This window comes from Callorhinus ursinus, unplaced genomic scaffold (genome assembly GCF_003265705.2).
Source record: "Callorhinus ursinus isolate GAN/ISIS: 27379988/994484 unplaced genomic scaffold, GSC_fseal_2.0 scaffold21, whole genome shotgun sequence".
Lineage (NCBI taxonomy): Eukaryota > Metazoa > Chordata > Mammalia > Carnivora > Otariidae > Callorhinus > Callorhinus ursinus.
In genome coordinates this window covers 4,748,829-4,769,323 of record NW_027397083.1, presented here as the reverse complement: position 1 = coordinate 4,769,323, position 20,495 = coordinate 4,748,829, and the positions used below count along the sequence as shown (strand labels likewise).

The 20,495-nt window shown below is 54.5% G+C and overlaps 1 protein-coding gene across 2 annotated transcripts; it reads right to left on the bottom strand.

The window, feature by feature from the left end:
• Positions 1-2,057: 2,057 nt before the first annotated feature.
• On the bottom strand, positions 2,058-20,372 carry ARHGAP1 (Rho GTPase activating protein 1). 2 transcript variants are annotated; one of them, XM_025879062.2, is made up of 13 exons: positions 20,264-20,372; positions 16,529-16,710; positions 16,210-16,305; positions 10,221-10,308; positions 6,566-6,697; positions 6,113-6,199; positions 5,817-5,915; positions 5,349-5,456; positions 5,186-5,262; positions 4,861-4,938; positions 4,261-4,389; positions 3,979-4,082; positions 2,058-3,851 (listed from the first exon to the last, which is right to left on the bottom strand). In XM_025879062.2, the coding sequence occupies exons 2-13, from the start codon at positions 16,659-16,661 to the stop codon at positions 3,663-3,665; spliced, it is 1,320 nt and encodes a 439-aa protein (XP_025734847.1). In that variant the 5' UTR covers positions 16,662-16,710; positions 20,264-20,372; the 3' UTR covers positions 2,058-3,662. The 2 variants fall into 2 exon arrangements, with proteins under 2 accessions (XP_025734847.1, XP_025734849.1); XM_025879064.2 differs by lacking the exon at positions 16,210-16,305.
• Between the last annotated feature and the right edge of the window lie 123 nt (positions 20,373-20,495).

Here is a 20,495-nt window from a genome sequence, read left to right as displayed (position 1 = left end):
AGAGCAGAAGCCCCCTTAGATGAAGGCCAGCATCGTCATCAGCTGCTTGTGCAGCGTCGCTCCCCCGACTCAGCCTGGAGGCAGGAGCCTTTGGCTCGAGGAAGAAACGCCTGCCAGGCCTCTGCCACGCTTCCAGCAGGAGCAGGGCAAGGGGGCCTCCCTCAGCTGCTGGGATCTGTTTGCTAATCTAGGGGGGAGGTGATGTGGCTGAGCAAACCAGAGGGGAAGGGGCTGAGTGAGGTATCAGGAAGTCAAGGGCCCATCAAGTGTGTTTAGCTGCCCCATCTGCCAGACAGCTCAAGCGGGGCGCTGGGGTGCTCCCTGAGGAGTCATGATGACGAGTAGAAGAGCCCGCGGGGATTATTCCTGCCTGGCCCCCCGGAGGCTTCTGTGGCAGGCCTGTCAGTCCTGGTAAAGCTAGCTCCCGCCTCCTAACTTGTGCCTAACTGGGCCGCGGGAGTGGGAGGTGGAGCCAGTGTCCCAGAGGCAAAGATGGTTCTAGAGGCAAGGGACTAACTGCCTGACAGACGGGGGCAACTGTAGTGTGGGTTGCCTCCCTGCCCCCACTTCAGGCTAAAGCCAGGGCAGAAAACGGTGAGAAAGTTATAAATTCAGCCCAAAGCTAGGGCTGAAAACGGTGAGAAAGTTCTAAATTCAGCCCAAAGCTAGGGCTGAAAAGGAGGCTGCTCACTGCTGCTGCTGTGGGCCCTGGGAGCCCTAGCTTGTTGGTTAACTGCACCTGACATTGGCCGTGATAACGGACCGTGCAGCCGGCTGGGACAGAGTCACCCAGCTACTGAGTCAGAAGTGAAGAGACTGTCCCTTGTGTCTTCACCTTCAGTTGGGAACCGCCCCCCAAAAGAGTGTTCACTTGCCACGTGTCTCATGATGGTGTCCTGCCCCTTTAAAGCATCTCGTGACACTTGGTCCCCAGACACCTGCTGTTGCCAAGGCAGGGGTAAACTGGCTTTTGAGTCACTCCGCAGAGGCCCTGCCAGGAGCCCAACCCGAGTAAACAGCTCTCCTGGTCTGCTCCCCTCTCAGAGTTGCCCTGGGATACTGCTCCTCTGTTGTAAGCAGTCACCCAGTTTAGAGCAGAGCCAGTGAGAGGCTGCCAGGACCTTCCGCTGGGCCAGCTCAGGGCCTGTGTTTGTCACCACCAGCTTCACACCGCTGCTTGATCCTGCAGCTCTGGCCCCGCTCCCCCAGCCGGAGCAAGCAAGGAGGGGAAAGAGAACAGGCCACCATCACCTGACTCATCAACAGGCAGGCCGCAGACAGGTGCAACTTGACACTGACCGCTGTGCCAAGAGAAATTCTGGCCTGCCTTCCAATGACAAACCATTATCTTTAAATTGTGGCAAAATACACATAACTTAAATTTTGCCATCTTAATGTTTAAAGCGCAGCAAAACCTAGTCAAGAGACGAAAGGAAAACTGGCTCTCTCCTAGCCTCGGTGGGACCGGGTGGCAGGTGGAAATGGCCAAGGCGCTCAGGCTGAGGGGAGGGTGGGGAGAAGCTAACAGTCACACGAGGCTTCCAATCGTAGCTGCTACACGAGGTTGGGACCATCTCCTCATTCCTCTGTGCAACAGTGGTCATTCTGGTCACCACTGGGCACTTGCTCTGTTAGTCCTGTGTCACTTCAGAGCCTCAGAAATGAAGAGGCCGTTCCAGGTGGGCTGATGATATGGCTGTTATCAAGCGGAGCTGGTCGAAGGTGATGGCGCCAGGACTCAAGCCCATGTTGCTCTCGCCACAGTCCCTTCTGTTCAGGGCCAGAAGGGGCTGTGGTCATGGGGTACTGCCCTTGGCGGCCCATTGGGATGCTGCACACGTACAACATGGGGTCACTGTTCACACGTCCAAGCCTGGAGGACGTCAGAAAGCCGGCTTCACACCCACTCCCAAGGGAACGAGACAAGGAAGGACGAGGTCAGATGGACTGGGGAGGGGGACTTCCTGAGGCCCCACCTGCTCATCTTCCACAACCACACACTTCTCAGCCTGTTCTGAGCCTCCAGGCGTGCTTCCTAACACCCGGGGGGGCGGGGGGCAGTTTTCCATCTCCTTTTTTATTGAAATACAAAAAGTGCAAAGGTGAAATACATGATTGGTGCCCAGGAAGTCATTAAGTGTGAATGTGAACACTTGATTCACAGTACTCTCCCCTCCCCCCGGGGACAGACCAGTGGGACAGGGGACAGGAGAAAGACCAGAGATCTATGAGGCTCCCCAGTAAATGGGGCTGTGCGTAACACCTGGTACACAAAGGAGGGCAGAAAGCAGAAGCCCGGCTCGGGCCAGAGACACAGGGACTGACAAGGAACCAGCAGCCACTCCAGGCCCCCAGGAGTCCTGACATGCTAGCATCTTCGGGGGAGAGCCCAGTGAGGTCAAGACTGAGGCCACACCCACCACGCAGATGGGGCTGGTCTGGTCAATGAGGGCCGCCACGGTACAGACTCGGGCCAAGGCTAGGGGGCCAGGGCCACTGTGCAGGTACTTCCCTCTGCTGCCAGGGGACAAGACTGCAGGAACTGGGGTCCCCGGGGTTCACCAAGAAGGCGGGTAATTCTAAGGAACACAGTTGGGATGAGAAGTACCAATGATCGGGGTCCAGGGTTTCTTAAAGACGACAGGGCCCTGGGGGACCTTGCTAGAACTCCCGTGGCAGGGCTTGACTTAATTAGCAAGGTCTCTGCTCAGCCCCTCCAGGAGTCACTAGCTGGAGGAAGAAGCCACAGATCCTGAGGCACTGAGTCGCTTCTGGCCGGAGCAGGGACCTGTGTGACCCCACCACAGACCCGCCTACAAGTGCTTAGGCTGAGGATCTGCGAGAGTGGGAAGGGAGGGGAGGCAAGGCATGGAGGGCTGAGACTGCTTGTCACTGGCCCGACCAGACACAGGGGGCTTCTGGGTAGGAATGGAGTGTCTGTTTCAGATGGATGCTGGGACTCAGCCCTATCATCCAAGCTGCCAGTCCTGGCAGAACCAGGGGGCAGGAACATCCTGGGGGCAGTATCACTTGAGAAGGGCTGACCCAGGATGTGTGCAAGAGAAGGAGGCAGAAGTAGGAAGCAGCCTCTGGCCTTGCCAGTCCTTAGCTGTGTCAACACCCAAGGCTGAACCTTTAGAGGGGAGGACAGCAGCAGATGCTTTGCGCACAGGCCTTCACCGAGGCTGGGAGGTGCGTTGGTAGGGCGGGCCCAAGCCAGCCCAGCTCAGCTGCTTACCCCCCAGCAGCCAGGAAGGGGACCAGCCCCAGCTACCAGCCCAGCTGGCATGACAGAGGCATCTGCAGTTGCCAGGAAAAGAGAGGCAGGGGAAAGTGGGGAAGCAGCTGCTGGGGCCAGTCTTTTTCCCCGCTGGAAGAGCCAAGGCCAGGTCTGCAGAGCCTGGCAAGGAGCCAGGGATCCAAGGAGGCAGTGAGAAGTATAAGGCGAAGAAAAACGTCTCGTGGTTACAGCGAGGACTCCAGGGCTGGCGAGGCGGGCTGGACAGAAGGGGAGGAAGAGCTGCCCGGCTGGCTGGCCCCAGCTTCCAGCCCGCAGGGGCTCACGGCCCCTTCGTGGGCAGGAGCCCCAAGCTCCGATAAGGCTGAAGCCAGGAGGAAGAGTCCCAGTTGGGGCTCTCCGAGAAGGGGCAGCAGGGCAGGGCTCAGAGCCCCCTGGAGTCAGGGCTGGGGAACAACTCCCCTTGGTGATCCAGAAGGAACTTGGTGAACGTGTTGATGGGATTAATGGCCTTGAGGGTGATGGCAGCATCCTTGGCCCACAGCAGGTTAGGGCCAAAGACAACAGCCAGGTTAGTGTTGGTCATCTTGTTCTGGTCACAGTGGGCAGAAATCTGTGGAGGGAATCAGGGGGCTACAGCAGGAAGCCACAACCCTGCTTCCCATACCCAGGAGCGGAGGGGTGGCGGCCCCTCCCCCCTTCCTCCCGGTGAACAGCAGAGGCTGAGGCCCCAGGCTCACCTGCACCAGGAAGGCAATGAGGAAACGAAGCACCTGGTAGCTCTCCTCAGGCAGCGTCCGGAGCACCTGCAGCGTCGCTTCCACTCTCTGGCTCTCATCAATGTCTGCAAGGAACCAGGGCCCAGGTCACAGTGGCCCGGCGACGGGCCGACACGAGGGCAGAGGGGAGACCCCACCCAGACTGTCCTTGGAGGACAGGCCAAACCTGCCTGCTCTGAGTCCAGCCCTGGCTCCAACCCAGCAGAAAAAATACCGAGCTGGGGAGGGAAGACGGGCACTCACTGAGGAAGCCCACAACGTGGGGGTAGAGGTCAAAGGTGAGCAGGGGCTCAGGAAGCTCCCGGAGGAAGGTCTTGAGGATGACAGCCGGCAGGTGCAAATCATTGTACTGGTCGAAGTCCACTGGCAGCCCTGGAGGAGGGGGTGGAGAGGAGCTGGGCCTAGCCTGGAGGCCGGCAGCCCATCTAGAGGCCTGGAGGCCAAGCAGACCCCACTGCCCGCAGCCACTGCACCAGCCCCCTCCTCCCGTGGAGCCTCCTCTTGCACAGCCTTCCCCTCTTGCTGTGATGAGGGGATCGGGTAGGATGGGGCCTCCCAGCACACGCTACAGTGATTCCTCATCTCTGAATGAACCTGGAACCCGGGACCCAGAAGCCTGAGCGATGAGACAGCAGGCCTGGGACAGCCAGGCGGGAGCAGGACCCATGCAATCAGCCCAAATGCCACAGAACCTCTGACAGGAACGGAACGTGGGGCCCCTGTTTACGGGGGAGAAGGCAAAGAAGCCCCTTCACAGTCACACTGATGCCCCCATCCTCCCCCCACCCCTCCACAGGATCTGTACTGGCCCTGCGGGCCTGGGCACACCCCCAGACCACTCACCCATGTTGTACTTCTGCTGTACTTCCCGTACAACTTGGGTGTTGGCTGACCTCCGGAAAATCCCCTCAGTGGTGAGAGCTGGGAAACAGTGGGGCCCGGTGAGTCTCGGCTCTGGGGCAGGGTGTAGACGCCTGGACCCGCTCTGTCTCAGGGCTCCAGGCAGGGTCGGTGTGGGCGCTGGTTGCACGTGGGGCCTCTCAGCCCTGCCCGGCACCTTCCCGAGGGGAGCTGGGAGACAGGGCTGAGGAGGGGCTTGGGGTCGGGGCTGAAGGGGAAGGGGCAGGTCCTGGAGGCCCTGTGGCCAGTGAGCGGCCTTGGCACTCACCGTGGGCCTGCAGGTAGGCAACGGTCTCCCGGAGCACAAGAGGAATGGGCTCCTGCTCTGGGTTCTTCTCCTGGAGGCTGTTGGGAACAGGGGCAGTGAGCAGGGGTTTGAGCGGGGTCTGCCGCCCCCACGTGCCAGGCCTGCCCACCTCTCCTATACTCACTGCTGCAGCGAGACCCCGAACTGCTGGTTGGGCAGAGGGGGCCGTGGTGGCATGGGCTTGGGGGCCGTGGCAGGGCTCTTCTGTGTGGATTTGAGGAAGTCGTCATACCTTGGGGAGGCAGATGGAAGGGTCAGGCCACCGACCTGACTTTGTAGTCACCTTGTTTGTCAGGCCCTTACTGTGCTCCTGCACAGAGTCACTTCGTTCGGCCCTCCTAGCAACCTGCTCTGCCCACAACCAAGTCAGGGCCGAGGGGCTCTTTAAGCGACAGAAACAGGATCCGAACCCACGCTCCCTGAACCCGTGTGTGGGCTCTTCATCACTACCTTCACTTCCTCTGCTCACCCGGGGCTTCTCGAGGCTCCATCTCCCCTTGGCTGGCATGTTCTTCCCCCCCGCCCCCCCGCAAGCATGACATACCCATACACCTAGCCCGGCGGGCACACACAGCCCTTGCCCCCTCCTCACTTGAGCACTTGGCGAGGGATCCCCAGTTGCTCCAGCTTCACATGCTCGCTCAGCTCGCTCAGGTAGTTCACATAGAAGATCTTCTGCCCAAATTTGAAGCTACCGGCAGAATAAAGGGCACAGGTAGGCATATTTCGGCAGGCCTCCACCATCCCCTCAGCAGCCCCCCAAGATCAGACAATGGCTGAGCCCCACAATGGCCTGTCTCCAGGATGCTTGGCCTCCTCAGGTATCTGGTTCAGAGTTCAAAGGGAAGCATGGGGAGGCCACTGTCCTCCCCCATCAGCTCCACTCACCTAATGATGGGCTTAAAGAGGATAAGCAGGGTCTTGATGAACATGGTGGGGTGCACAATGTACAGGGCCTTAATATTCTTCTTGTACCTGCAGAGAGACAACAGGAACTCAGCAGCGGGTGTGCTGGGAGAGGCACAGAGCTAGGTTCTCCGGGTACATTTTCTGATTTGTGTCCTCAGGGAAAGCCTGAGAGGTAAGTGCCGTGGTAGTCCCATTTTACAGATCAGGAAACAGACTCAGAGAGGTTAAGTACCATGAAAGATCACAGACTGAGGAAGTACAGAGACTGGGATTTAAGCCCAGGGTGTTCCAACTTCAGATTCTTTGCTTTCACCCAGGCGGGGGCGCCTGCTTCCCTCCAGCACAGAGTAAGCCCCTGAGCAAGCAGAGGGCAGCCTGGAACCTAGCAGAGCTGCTGGCTCCACAGCCCCCTGCCCCCGGGCCCCAACCCACTTGCGGTCAAACTCGCGGTAGGCATCCCGGAGCCAGCTGAGGGAGGGCTTGTTGTCGCTGGTCAGGCCGTGGTGCAGGTAGAGCAGCGTGTAGTCGCTCTCCACGTACTGGTCCAACGTGCGCTTCAGGTACCTACAAGAGCAAAGCCCCACCCGGTTCAGGAGGGGCCCCCGGAGACACGACCCGGTACCCCAGGGGTCCCCTGCTTCTATCCTCCGCCTCGGTGTACTGCCTGTTCTGGCTGCACAGTCACCCGCTGCACTGTGTGGAGGAGGTTCAGGGTCGCAGCTGGGCTGGGCGGAGGAAGAAGAACAGCAGTCCTGGCCAGAAACCAGGAGACCAGGACTGGAACTGGAGCCCTCTGGCATACCTGCAGGAAAAATGGGAGTAACACTCCCCGCGGGACTGCCCAGAGTCGACCATAATGATGACAGTCACCATTCATCAATATTTAGCTTTTAGTGTCTGCCAAACGCTCTGCGTACATTATCTCATGCCTTCCTCGTAACAGTTGGGGCTGAGACTATCTCCTCCTTACACGGGAGGGCAGTGAGGCTCGGAGAGGTTACGCGCTTACCCAGAGTCACACGGCTTGTGCCAGGGCCCGGAGATGGACTAGCTCCCAAGTTCACCCTGCTGACCACACAGGCAGGCGTGTGCAGTGTCTAATGCGGGATTACTACTGTGATTCCAGCCCTTACTGCGGTACGGTAATTTAGCCCTTGTACACTTCGCAGCTTGCAAAGAGCTGTCACATGAAAAGATGCATTTTGCAACTATAAAACAGCAAAAGTTGTAGTGACAGTACACCTCCCCTTCGCTGGATGTTATGGCGTTTTGGAGGGCCATAAAGTGATGTTTATCAGAAGCTAAAAAATGTTCATACTCTTTGACCCTGTAAAAACATATCCAGGAAGTTATCCTAAAGAAACAATCAGAAATGAACAGAAGCATTTTTGTCGAAGGCTGTTCAATGCAGCCTGTTTTACAATGGAAAAAACATTTTTTTGAGCAGCAAGCTAACTGTCCAAAAACAGGGAACTGGTTAAATTACAGGCCATCTATAAATAGAATACCTCACAGGATGTTTCTGCAGACAGAAGCAATCTGTGAAGTTAGGCGTCAGGAGAGTGGTTACCCTTTGGGGAAGCAGCTAGAAGAACAAAGGGAGGCTTGTGGGTGTGGATGGGTGTATTTAGTTTCTGAAAATTCATCAATTAGTATGACAATTTACTTTTCCGTACACATGTATGCCAATAACATATTTTTAAAAGATGTCTTTGGGGCGCCTGGGTGGCTCAGTCAGTTAAGCGACTGCCTTTGGCTCAGGTCATGATCCAGGAGTCCCTGGATCGAGTCCCGCATCAGGCTCCCTACTCGGCGGAGAGTCTGCTTCTCCCTCTGACCCTCCCCCGTCTCATGTGCTCTCTCTCTCTCATTCTGTCTGTCTCAAATAAATAAATAAAAAAAAATCTTAAAAAAAAAATAAAAGATGTCTTTGAAGTGTGTTTAGTGTTCAGAAGATAACATTATGTGAAATACAGAGGTGACTATACCAAGGTCTGTATGAGTTATAGAAAAAGGTGAATACACGAAAATATTAACAGCAGTTTTTTTCTCTGGGTGGTAGGTTCATGGGAGATTTTGTTTATCATTGCCTATATTTTTTCTTTATAGTTACATTTTTCTAAATCCTTGAAATCTGTAATACTTTACAAATGTATATGAGGGCATTTCATGTATATTATCTTACCCAGTGCCCATGACAACCCCGTGAGATGGGCACAATTCTTATTTTTATAGGGTTCAGAAGAGACCTGCCCCCAAACACACAGCTAGTAAGAGGCACAGTGAAGTTGAACTGGTCTTCTGAATTCAAGCTTCAGGCACTTTCTCTTTCAACCCCCTAGATGTGGCTGGACAGCGGGAAAGGCCAAGGCTGTGATAATGGAACTGATCTGCGTGGAAAGCACTGCCCCCACAGGCTGCATGGGGGCAGGGAGACCCCTCCGGGAAGGGATGGAGGATGGACAGGATGGATGTCGGGGGGCTTCCAGAAGTCAGAGGAAGCCCCCCGAGTGGTGCAGACTCACTCAGCAAGCTCTCTCCTGAAAACTGGGTGCTTTCCCAGCTCCCTCCTCTGACTTCCTCCCACTCAGACTATTCTCTGGCCAGGAGTCTGTCACCTGTCAACTCAGTTGCTGGTGAAACCAAAGGGTAGGGTGTGTGACTCAGCTACCCTCAGGCTGAGCCCCCTGGCCTGTTCCTGGCTGGGCCATGGGATGGGCCTCAATAAGGCTCTGTCTGCCCAGCTGAGGGGTGACAGGAGCAGGGCTCCGAAAGCCTGAGAGAAAACTCCCACAGGGCTGGAAAGCCTCAGGCCTGGCTCACCAGGACTGCAGACTCCTCACTCAGGCCCTTCCCCTTCTGCAGCTGTCCCTGACCCCTCCCCTCCCCCTACACACACACATAACCATTCAGGATCCCAAAGGGCTGGTAGGAGCAGTGCAGACGCTTTCAGTTTCAGGGAGTGCTCTAAAGAGATCAGGAAAGAAGTGCAAGAGGCTAACGGGACACACACTGAGGCGCCTCAGGAGAAGTCCGTTAGGGCTCTACCTCCAAGGAGGTCCGTTGCGTGCCGGGGGCCCACTGGTGGCTCAATAACGACTGCTTATCAGAACAGGGTCTGTCAGGGGCGCCTGGGTGGTGCAGTCGGTTAAGTGTCCAACTCTTGGTTTCAGTTCAAGTCATGATCTCAGGGTCGTGAGATCGAGTCCCATGCTGGGCTCTGCGCTTAGCACAGAGTGTGCTTCTCCCTCTCCTTCTGCTCCTCCCCCTGCCCTTTCTCTGTCTCTCTGAAATAGATAAATAAATAAAATCTTTATTTTATTTTTTTTTAAAGATTTTATTTATTTATTTGACAGAGAGAAAGCACAAGCAGGAGGAGCAGCAGAGGCAGAGGGAGAAGCAGACTCCCCACTGAGCAGGGAGCCCGACGTGGGGCTCGATCCCAGCACCCTGGGATCATGAGCTGAGCTGAAGGCAGACACTTAACCGACTGAGCCACCCAGGTGCCCCATAAATAAAATCTTAAAAAAAAAAACCAAAAATACAGGTCTGTCAAACTCCTGCTTGCAATCAGCTTTCCAACTGGCATCAGATTTCTAGACCAACCAGAGCTATTCCATATATTTGCTAACAGAACCCAGACAGGTACAGAGGCCACTGGCTCCAAATAACACCAATCATTCATGTAAATGATGAACTGCAAGCACAGCAGAAGCGCCGCATCATAACCATCAGTCCGCACCCAGGGATGGTATTTTACTTTTCCAAGCATGTTCGTGTGCAGTATCTCTATTCTACAAAGAAGGAGAGCTGCATTTTGATGCCCTCGGTGAAGGAAAACTGGCTTAAAGAGATGAAGACACCTGCCAAGGTTGCAGTTTCCCGGACTAGAAACCAGGTCCGACTCTTAGCCCGGTGCTCTCCCCCAAATGTAAATAGCTCCCTCGGGAGTAGAGGGGAGGAGGCGTGGAGGGAGATGGCTTGATACCTCTGGGCTGGAAGTGACAGGAAGGAGCATGGCATCAGGTGATGGGGGGTGTTGGGGGGTCTGGGCACCGGTCCCACCACCTTCCCCGTGGATACTCACCCCAGGAGTTTGCTGTGGTCCAGCTGGTGGCTCGGGGGCATTCGGCAGGCACTAAACACAATGATCTTCCGCCCATACTTGTCATCTCCTAGGTGTGGAGAAAGGTGGAGCGGTGAGTGGAAGATCAATGGAGAGAAGCGGGGTGAGGAACTGAAGGGTGCCAGGCCTGGAGACCCATGCCATGTAGTACAGGGGCCAGAGCGGCCGAAGTGGAGCCACCTCTGGGCAGCTGTCTGCACTCAAACATGTGTCGCTGAAGAAAGAGGGACAGGTTGCTCTCAGGGCTACTGAGCTGGGGTCTAAAAAAATAACGTGACTTTGTAAAAAGTCACACCTGGCAGAAACATCCACCTGCCCATCAATGCGTGAATGGATAAAGAAAATGTGGTGTATCCATGCAGTGGGATATAAGTTGGCCATAAAGAGGAATGAAGTACTGATCCATGCTACATTGTGAATGGACCTTGAGAACATGGGGCTAAGTGAAAGGAGCCAGACCCCAAAGGCTACCTATTGTATGACTCCGTTTATAGGAGTTTATCTAGAATAGGTAAATCCACAGAGACAGCACATTAGTGGTTGTCAGTTGCTGGAAGAGGGGAGATTACAGATTGGCTGTTTATGATTATGGGATCTGGCATGGGTATGGATGAAATTGTGCGACTAGACAGAGGTGGCTGCACCCCACTGTGAATGTCTGAAATAGCACCAACTGCACATTTTAAAATGGTTAACTAAAAAAACTGAAAGTCACATCCACCAAAGCAATTGTTACCTTGTGGAACAGTCACCTTAAAAGCCCATGCTTATTCCAGAAGCACCCCCTCTGAGCAGCGTGTATTTGGAAAACGTCTTGACACTGCCTTCTCAGCAAGTCCAAGGCCAAGGAGGACACGGGAGTGATTACTTAATGGTCAGGTCTCTTTTTTGACCACTAGCAGCACTTTCTGACTGTATTACTAGGATTATTAACCACACTTGGTTCTGACTGACTTCTGGACATTTCTAAAAATCATATCCTTTATCATGAATGATATTCTAAAGAACATGGAGTTCAGAGGAGTTTGTAATGCTTTGGGAAAAATGCTCATTTGGCTGTAATTGCTCAGGGGTGTTCATCCAAAACTGGTCACTATTTGATGGTCTGATCATCTGGCTTTGTCAAGAAGCGGGGGGCTCCTGCCCTCCAAGGTGAGATGCTCTTCCAGTGTCAGGACGGATCAGGGATACCAAACAAAGCTCAATGAGGACAAGGCCTGGTCCCCACTCTCGCACATCCCAGGAACCCTGCCTACGTCTTTACCTTCACACCTCTCCAGAGACACCAAACCACACTTGCCTAATCCCCATTGCTTCAGAGGCAAATGAAAATACCAATACAACCCATGAAATGCATGGAGTCTGTCCTCCACCTACCTCTGAGGATTAAGGACCACCCCCCCGCCATGCCTTGCTGAGTGTCCTTCTCCATATTTAGTAAACCATGATCTTGATGCTTCTTCTCGGTCAGAGACCTAACCCAGGAGTCAGTACTTTTCCAAAGTGGTTGCCAAGGCTCTGACCCTTTTCTGCAGGGCTGAGGCAAGACTCATCAGAGGGGCTGAAGGAGGCTTCTGGAATGCGGGCAGCGTGGCTCCAGGCGCTGCTGGCTGCACGGCTCGGTGCCTTGGCCTGATTTCGCACCTCAGTGCCAGCAGTCTGACTATCATGTCCAACCTCTAGATCAGCCCCTCCAACAATCCCATTTCCACCCAAAACACCCCCTGAGCCTGGTTCCATCCTAAACTGCCCCAAGTTCTAGCTTTGGAGAATTATGAACACCTACATGCCCCGAACTCTCCTGCCTGGAATCCTCCATTCCTCCCAAACTCCACCCCAGATAAACAATCTGGGCCCCCCAAGCTGTAGATGTTCTTTGGAATGACTCATAGGACTTTCCAGTCTCACACCATGCACACCTGCAACACAAATGTGCTTGCAACCTAGTCCATACCAGGCAGTTTCGGGCCTCTGCTGTTTCTCTTGCCAGACAGAACTTCTCAAGACAATTCCACAACCCTCCTCCAGGCTAACTCCTTGGAATCCTTAAGACTCGTTCCAGGCATGTTCTCCTCCCAGAAGCCTGTGTCCTCCCCACCTTCTCCCAGATAGGTTGGCTGTCCCTTTTCAGGGCTCCCGGTTTGAACAATCACCCATCTCTGTCGTGACACTTTGATTCTTCTGTAGAATTGTTTATGTGCCTGTCCCCTCTACTGGCTTATGAGCAGGAATTATGTCTCATCCATCTTTGAAACTCTAGTGCTGGTCCAGAGCCCAGCACGTGGCAGGTATTCAAGAAACGTTGGAAGCCTGCACAAAGTCATCGGTCGGCATTATATGGTATGCCTGGTTCTATTTCCGAGTTTGCTCACAATGATATCTAGGTTACGAGGCTGCTTTAGACAGTTTCCCAAAGCCTGGGACAGAGGCTCTCCAGACTTATGAGCAGAGAACGCTCTGCAAGCCCGCCTGAGAAGGTGCAGTTTCATCCAGAAGCAGGTGTATTTTGAAGGAGCAGATGCTACCTGCTTTCTGTCACACCCTCACCTAGATCCTGAGGTGCTGGGTTCCCTCCAGCCCAGTGGGGGGTGGCTCTCAGGCCTGTTCTGATCTCTTCCCATAGGCTCTGACAGAAGGAGCAGACTGGTGGAGTAGGGACAAAGGGTCAGTCTGGCCAAGCCAGCCTCATGTACAATCTGGAACCTCAGAAACCCCTGGGCTTTCTGCCATGAGCCTGTGAGGAGAGGGACATCTGCCTACTCCCCTCTAAGCAGAGGAAAGACCCGGAATGTAGGGGAAAATGCAGGGAGGAGCATGGAGCATTCCAAAAGATTCTTTTCATCCTCCCCCCAACATGAGGCAGCCCTCATTGGCTGACAGGTTTGAGGGCTTAGGCAGGATGGAAGTCTGAGCTCACAGGGCTCTGGAATTTAAAAAGCTAGTAACTGGTTAAGCAAGCAATTGAGGTGAGGGGCCCGTGGCTCTATCTCTCAGCTGGCCTCAACACCTCGTAAATGGGAAACTGCGTTCTCAACCAGGGCTCCACCAAGGCCATGATGATAGATTAAAAATACTACAAACACATGCACATATACCCTAGAAGAGGTCCACATTGCTCATATTCTCAAAAAGGACTCAGACCAGTTCTAAGAACCCCTTCACTGGACTGTCTGCTCCCTGATGGAAGTAATGTGTGTTTTTCCTCACTGAATCCTCCATGCTGACTATGGAGCTTAAAAATACCTGTTGGATTACGTCGAACAGGGATGGGGGCAAAAGGTGGATAGGTGAGGGGCTGGATGGCAAGACTCTCAGAGAAGCAAGGAACGAGATGCGGGTGACCCCAGGGCCTAGCCCCTGTCTTCCCCTCCTTGGAGTGGAGTCCCGTTGCTCAAATTCTTGGGTGGCTTGGCATCTGCCAGCAGACGAAGTAACTGCCGCTACGTGAAGCAAGTGTGAAAAGGCTGGGAACTTCCCTCCTGACCTCAGAAGAGAACAGACTTCTGCCCTGGAGACTAAAGGGAGAGGAGCTGGGTGCACTGGTGTCTCCAGGGCACTGGGGGAAGGGCTCAATGAGAAGACACATTTGTGGAAAACACCAGGAAAAGAGCAAGCTGCCTGGGAAGGGAGCCTCTGCATTCCCGGGATACCAATCAGGAACGCTCCCAGGGTGGCCTGGGTGTTAATTAGCAACAGCGCAGTCCTCCAGCAGGCATTCTGGGAACCACCAGACCAGCCACCACCCGCCCACAACCTGCAGAGCAGGCCCAGGGGATGGGAGGTGGGGGCTGGGGCACTGGGCTGGGGCCGGCTCACACATTTGTTAAATTGTTAAGTGGTCAGGAATACTGCAGCCAGTTGACATCTGTTGGTGCTTGAAATCTGCCATGGTAGAAATTACAAATGCAACAAATAAATAGTAGCCTTTTCCCCCCCTCCCTTTCCAGAGAGCGAACTGTTAAATGTTTGCCAGCATACCACTGGAAAGAACCCACTCGGACTGAGTCAAGTTTGAATGTGGAGCATGACAGCTACCACCAGCATGGAGAAGAGAGGCTGCAGAGGAGTTGGGGACATCACCCCCCCATCCTCCATTCCAACATGGGCTCTTTCTCCAGTTCCTAATGCCGGGAAACTGGCTTCCCAGGAAGGACATCACCATGGTCTCGTCAAACGTCTCCTGCTCTGGTGGTGCCAATCCACACTCTTCTCAGCAGTCAGAGAGGCACAGCCATGGGGACAGCCCCACCAGAGGGGCCCTGAGCCAGCACTAAGGCCAGCCCCCCTGTACCCCCCGCCATGGGACATGGCCCCTCCGTCCCCAGGAGCCCCTTTCCCTTTGGGCTCTGGATGTGTCCCCACACGGCACCACCCTGTCAAACCTCCTGTAAACCCTTTGCTAGTTCCGGCTCCCAAGTACCACCAGCTCCCAGCTCCCTGGAGTGGGGCTGCAATTAAGCTGGCCCCACCTGGCCTCCACCAAGAGACCCTCTTGATCCACAGCCCAGAGGCCAAGCACAGAGAGACAGAAACACACCTACCTGGCTGGGCCCCCTCAGGCTCATCACACCCTGGGGAAACAGAAACATGTTGCAGCTCTGCTTGCAGTGGGGAAAGGGGTCACCCAGTGCTGGGGTGGGGGTGGGCCCCCCCTGCTCTGCCTTGTGCCTTGGCCAGGAGGATAGAGACTATGTTACATCACATCAGATACCCACCCCCATGCCCCAATCAGGTCCATTTCTGGAAGTGAGGAAAGAAAGTTCTGAACCTTCAGTGACTCTCCTGTGCCCAGGTGAGGACCAGGCCGGGAAAGAACTCTCAACCTTGCTTCTGTAGGGGTGAAAGAAGCCACAGCCAAGGCCTCTGACTCAGACCAGGACAGGCACCAGGAACACAAATGCCATGGAAACACCTCTGACATTAGGGGCAAATCTTTCAACTGCCCCCTCCCTCTCTGAGCCCAGCATTCAGAAGAGATAGAGCTCCCTGTGGCTTCCCTATGGCCAGATGCCTGCACGGCCCCCTTAGCCAGCACCACTGGGCTCCAGGGCCATGCGCTGCCTGGCCTCCTTTGCTCACCCCAATGCCTCAGAGCAGGGCCATGCTGTCATCCTGGCTCACAGTTACCTGTCCTCCACCAGTGAGGACAGACAACCATTAGGGAAAAGACAAAGAATCCTACCACTCTGATTTCCTCTTCTAGTAGTAGTAGGACCTTAAGGGCAGAAATCGGTCACCAACATCCTTGTTACCTCCCCTGCTCTGGGTCCTGCGTTATGAACAAGAAAGTGAGAGCTCACTGAGGCCAAGACCCAAGGCGGGGGCTCCATACCCACGCTCAGCACGGTAGCACATCTGCCAGAAACCTGATGCTCCAGGGGGTCATGGGGCCCCTAACTTCTGGAAGGAGGCTCTGCCATTCCAGACTTCCCTGGAGGTCGGGTTCCCCCCAAAAGGAACTGGTACCTCCCTGGTCCCCAGTAACTGATGGGGTGGAAAAGCTGACATCAGGGCAAAGGGAAGGGAGGTTAGTGGCCACTTATTCGGGGTCAACTATGTTCTGGCTCCCGGCTAGACCCTGACAGACACTCGCTACTATAATCCTCTCAGCGACCCTGTGAGGGAGAAAGGAGTTCAGAGAGCAGAGCTGGAAATTAAACCACTCTCTGACTTCAAAGGCACTAAGCCACACTGCCTCCCACACACCATCAGCCAACAGAGACAACGGGGTCAGAGGTCAGGATGTGGTTGCTGGTGGAGAGACCAAGTGGCCATCACAATCAAGTCTGTGATTTTAAAAAACGGTACGTGTGGCTCAGGAGCCCCAGGGTGAGGGGTGAGACCACAGGGCGGGTGCCCGCCCCTCCCCCAGTCCCTTCCCCTGTGGCCCGAGGGGCGGGCTTCCTCAAGCCGGGAGGGCAGACCAGGAGGCAAAAGGTGCAGTGCTCACCTGCCACCTCCACAATCTGGTGCCGGGCAATGTCGTAGTAAGGGTCATCCCACTTCAGGTGAGTAACAGGTTCCGGGGAACTGCTTTTGGAGTCATCTGAGGAACACCGCAAAGTCAGGGGATAACCTGGGGGGCTGGCAGTGTTCTCCCTGAGACTGGTGTTCTTTGATCCTCCTCCCCCGTAGGACATGTGCCCCCAGCCCCACCCCGGGGCTGGTCTGCTTGCCCTCCTCTTGCTCTCCTGGGATCTCCCTTCAACAGGAAGGGAGACTCCCCTTCTAAGGCACCTTAGGGCCGCCTGAAATCCAGAAGCACCCACCTGACTTGGGAAAGTCAGGCATTTCATCCGACGGCCAGTTCTTCTCATCAATGGAGGCTAGCTTCAGCTGGTTCAGGGCCTGGCTGGTGTCATCCAAGGTCAGGTCATCCTGCAACTCTGAAAGCGGGTCCATGAGCAGGCCTGTCCCCCACAGCTTCACTCCACAGAACCTGAAGAGAAACCTGGGGTGGGGGTGGCAAGTCAGGGACACCCTCGTTTCCCTTGAAATCGATACAGCAAGCCCTCCTGCTCTCACTCATTCCTCCCCCAACCTCCCCTGTTCCTGTTCCTCAACACTTCGCAACCTTGCCAAGAGCTCCATGTCACCCTGGGTTCTCCACAGTTTAGGCGTGTTGCCAGAATAAGCAGCTGGGGCAGAGGATGGCGCAGCTCGGTGCCTGCCCTCAGGTCCTCCAGCTGGCTAGGGACGAGCCGTGCCAGGCCCTGTGCTGCCCACTGCCCATCTGGTACAGTCATGCAGTCCCAGCTGCAAGGGGAGAAAAGTCCACGCACCTCTCCTCAGGGGTCATGGAGCACAGAAGCTTCCCAGGCCCCAACAGTTACAGAGGAGAGGTGCTGCAAGCATCTAAGGTGTACAGGGATGTTCCAAACCCCATTCGTGAAAAAGGTTAATTGTGGCCCTGGCTACTCCACCTCTCACTTGTGGCCTGGGGAAGAGGAAGTGGCCAGAGACTCCAGGGTCCCAGAAAAAAGGCCACGGTCAAGGTGCCCAGCTGGGTTTGCCCCAGGACAGGAACAAGAAGCAAGGGATGGAATCTGCCTGCCAGTCACAGCAGACAATCTGCAGCTTCCTGGGGGCTCCCAAGCCCACTCTAATCCGCAGGGAGCTCCGGATGTAGTTTCAAGGTGGGAAAGGTCAAGAGACTGCCCCAAGGATTGGAGAGCACAGATGGGAAAGGGGGAAGCCCACGGCATCCAGAGCACTGAGTGACAGGAGGTGAAAACCAGACCCACAGCTACAGCAGGCGGAGAGGGAGAGGAGCCAACTCAGAAGCTGGGTTTGCCCAGGTCTGGGGCTGGTAGTAAGGATGTGGCTGTGTGAAGCCTGAGGGCAGCAGCTTCTGCCCTCGGACCTAACTGGGAGCCAATCCCCTTGCCATCCCAGACTCACCATGTGGGTCAGGGAGGGGATTCAGTCCACTCAGTCCAGCCCCAGAGAAGAGGCTGCTCTAAGCCACTACATTCCTGGAGCCCAAAAATGACATATATGGTCAGAGAATGGGCAGGACAGATAAAGAGTGCGGACAAGACCAGGCACGGGGTGGGAGAAGGGGGGACAGCTGCCAGCTAGGTTCCAGACGCCGAGAACCTCTGGGCTCAGAGGCAACAGGACAACCTCCAGCACCCGTCACCTCACAGCTGAGGACTCTGGATGGTAAGCCGGCCCCCTGTGCCTAGCAACAACCACCCTGTTACCGGAGCAACCACGCTGATTCAGTGGCAAAAGCCATTACAAGCTCCTGAGCCAAAGCCAAGCAGCCAAAGAGCCAAATGGCCATAAAACAAAAACCAAAAAAACCTTTCTCTTCCTTTCCTCCAGCCTCTTATCTGCTATGCTTATTCACTCCTGCTGCATACTACCAAAATATAAGTCCCTTCCACGAGCACAGAGAAAGATGACCCTCTTATTTGGGAACGCACTTCTCCCAGCGAGTACTGCTGCGTCCCCCACCCCACCTCACCCATTCCCCCTCAAGCCTCCAATGCAGGCAACCCTAAGTCTTGAGGAATCCACTCTTGCTTTACCCACAGACTCCTTCCCCCATTCAGCTGCATGGCTGTATTCCCCAAAAGGGGACTCCACTGGGTAACAGAGACAGAGTTCAGCTCACAATAACCCCTGTTAGGCCTGAGCCTTCTCTCCTGTCACTGCCCAGGCACTTGATGCCCATTAGCCCTGCCCACAGCTACCCCAGAAGTCTTTCTGCAAACAGTGGGTGCCTGACGCAATGAACAAGGCATGGGGTGAGGTATATGGAGAAGTGGATTATAGTCCTGCTTGAGCCAATGAGTTGCAAGGATGCTGGGCAAGTCTTTTTCTTAACTAGACTTAAATATCCTTATCTATAGAAGCACAGGCTCCTCCTATACAGAAACATAACTCTCCAGTATTCTAAAATACTTGCACTAAAGTGAACAACAGGATTAGAAGGGACAGCTGCGAGCTGAAGTATGTGTGAGGGAAGGAGACGGACACCCTCTAAAGGGGAGCTGAACTTGAACTCCACCTCTTTTCCAGTAACTCCTCAATTTTGTCTTTTCTTCCAGAACTGACCCCTCCCCTATTCCATAACCGCCTTTTCCAGCAAAACTAATCACAGTTGTTTCTGCCTCCTAGCCAGACTGGCCTCCAACCCACAGCTGCTTCCCTCTGTGAGCCCTGAAGTTTAGCTCCTGCTCAGTGGGAAGGTGAGGGAAGCCAGCTCAGGGAAATTCTAATAATAAAGTGGTGGCAATGAAGTATCCTGGCCGCCCAAGACTCGTCACCTACAAGCCCTGTTCCACTCTGTGCAAAATATTCCTTACCCTGAGATTAGTATTTCCCCTCTCCATAGGTAAAACACCTACTTATACAAAAATCTTTGCGAATCATTTTAGGCAGAGGTTTTAACCTCTGGACTTCTCCGAAATTCTGATGAAATTTGTGGGTTTTTTCTCTAAGAAAAATCAGCACATGCATGAAATCTTCTTTGCAGTTTTAAGGGGTTCACAGGCCATCTGAGAATCCATTTAAGGATCCCTGACCTATTCAGCACACAGATGTTGTCATTTGTTGAATGACTGAATAAATGAGGTCATCTCCTAAATGGAGAAGGCAACCAGTATTTGTTGAGGGCCTATATAGCACCATCAAGTAGACAGATTACTTTTTAACTTCACAACAGCACCAGTGAGGTTTATACTACTAAGCCCCTTTTACTGTTTGAGGAAAGTGAGGACCAGAAAAAATAAGCAAATTGTTTAGATAGGTCATACAGCAGAGTCAAGGTTTTAATCTATGTCTTTATAAGGTGGTCTCTTGATGCAGGTCAATCCCTCAACATTTCTCTAAATGACTGTCATTCATGTGATTCTGAAGGTTCAGAGAGGGCCCATAAAAAGATAAAGTAAAGCCTCTCCCCTAATCTTCACGTAGGGCTGAGATAACAACTTGAAATAGTATTCTCTGGCACTGGGATCACCCTCCTAGTTGGGGCCCCAGCATTGCGAAAATGCAAATCCCACGATACAATAGCAAGGCTTTCAACTACAAGTGCATTTGTCCAGAGCTTCATAGTTTGCAAAACCCGTACCGGGTGTAATTATCCCATTTCAGAGATTAAGAAACAGAGATGAAAGCGTGGCCTAGTTAGTGGCAGGCTGGAATACTTCCAAATTTCTTGTTCTTAGAGCTTCGCCAGATCGGATCAAAGAGACTTCCCCTTCCCATGGGCTTGCTCGATGACTGCGATCTGACCTGGACTCTGCCCTGGGAAGTGCAGGAGGAAAGCAGCGAAGGAGATGAAGTCCCGTCACTGCAGACCCGGGAGTGGGGCTGAATCCCTGCCGTGGGAAAGTCAGGCTCCTAGGCCCCATCCCACTCCTGCTCCCACCCTCGGATCCGCTCGGATCATCCCTCTGCGGACCCTGTCCCTTCCGGTGACCTGTCTAGTCTCTTCCTTCCCACCCACCCCCCCACCACCACCCAGGAAGACCCCGCGCCCTGCAGCTCACCGTGGTCGGGTACTGCTCCCTCTGCCACGCCTGTCAAAGCTCGGCAAACATCCGGCTACGCGGTAGAACGGGAACCGCCCTCTCCCGCGCTCCTCTCTCCCCAACCACTTCCGCCACACCTCCAACCCACTTCCGGTTCGCTGCCCGGTCCAAATATGGCTTTCCAGAATCCCTGCCCACTTCCTGCACGTACCGGCGCAAGTGCTGGAGGGGGGGGGTGGGAGGACAGCGT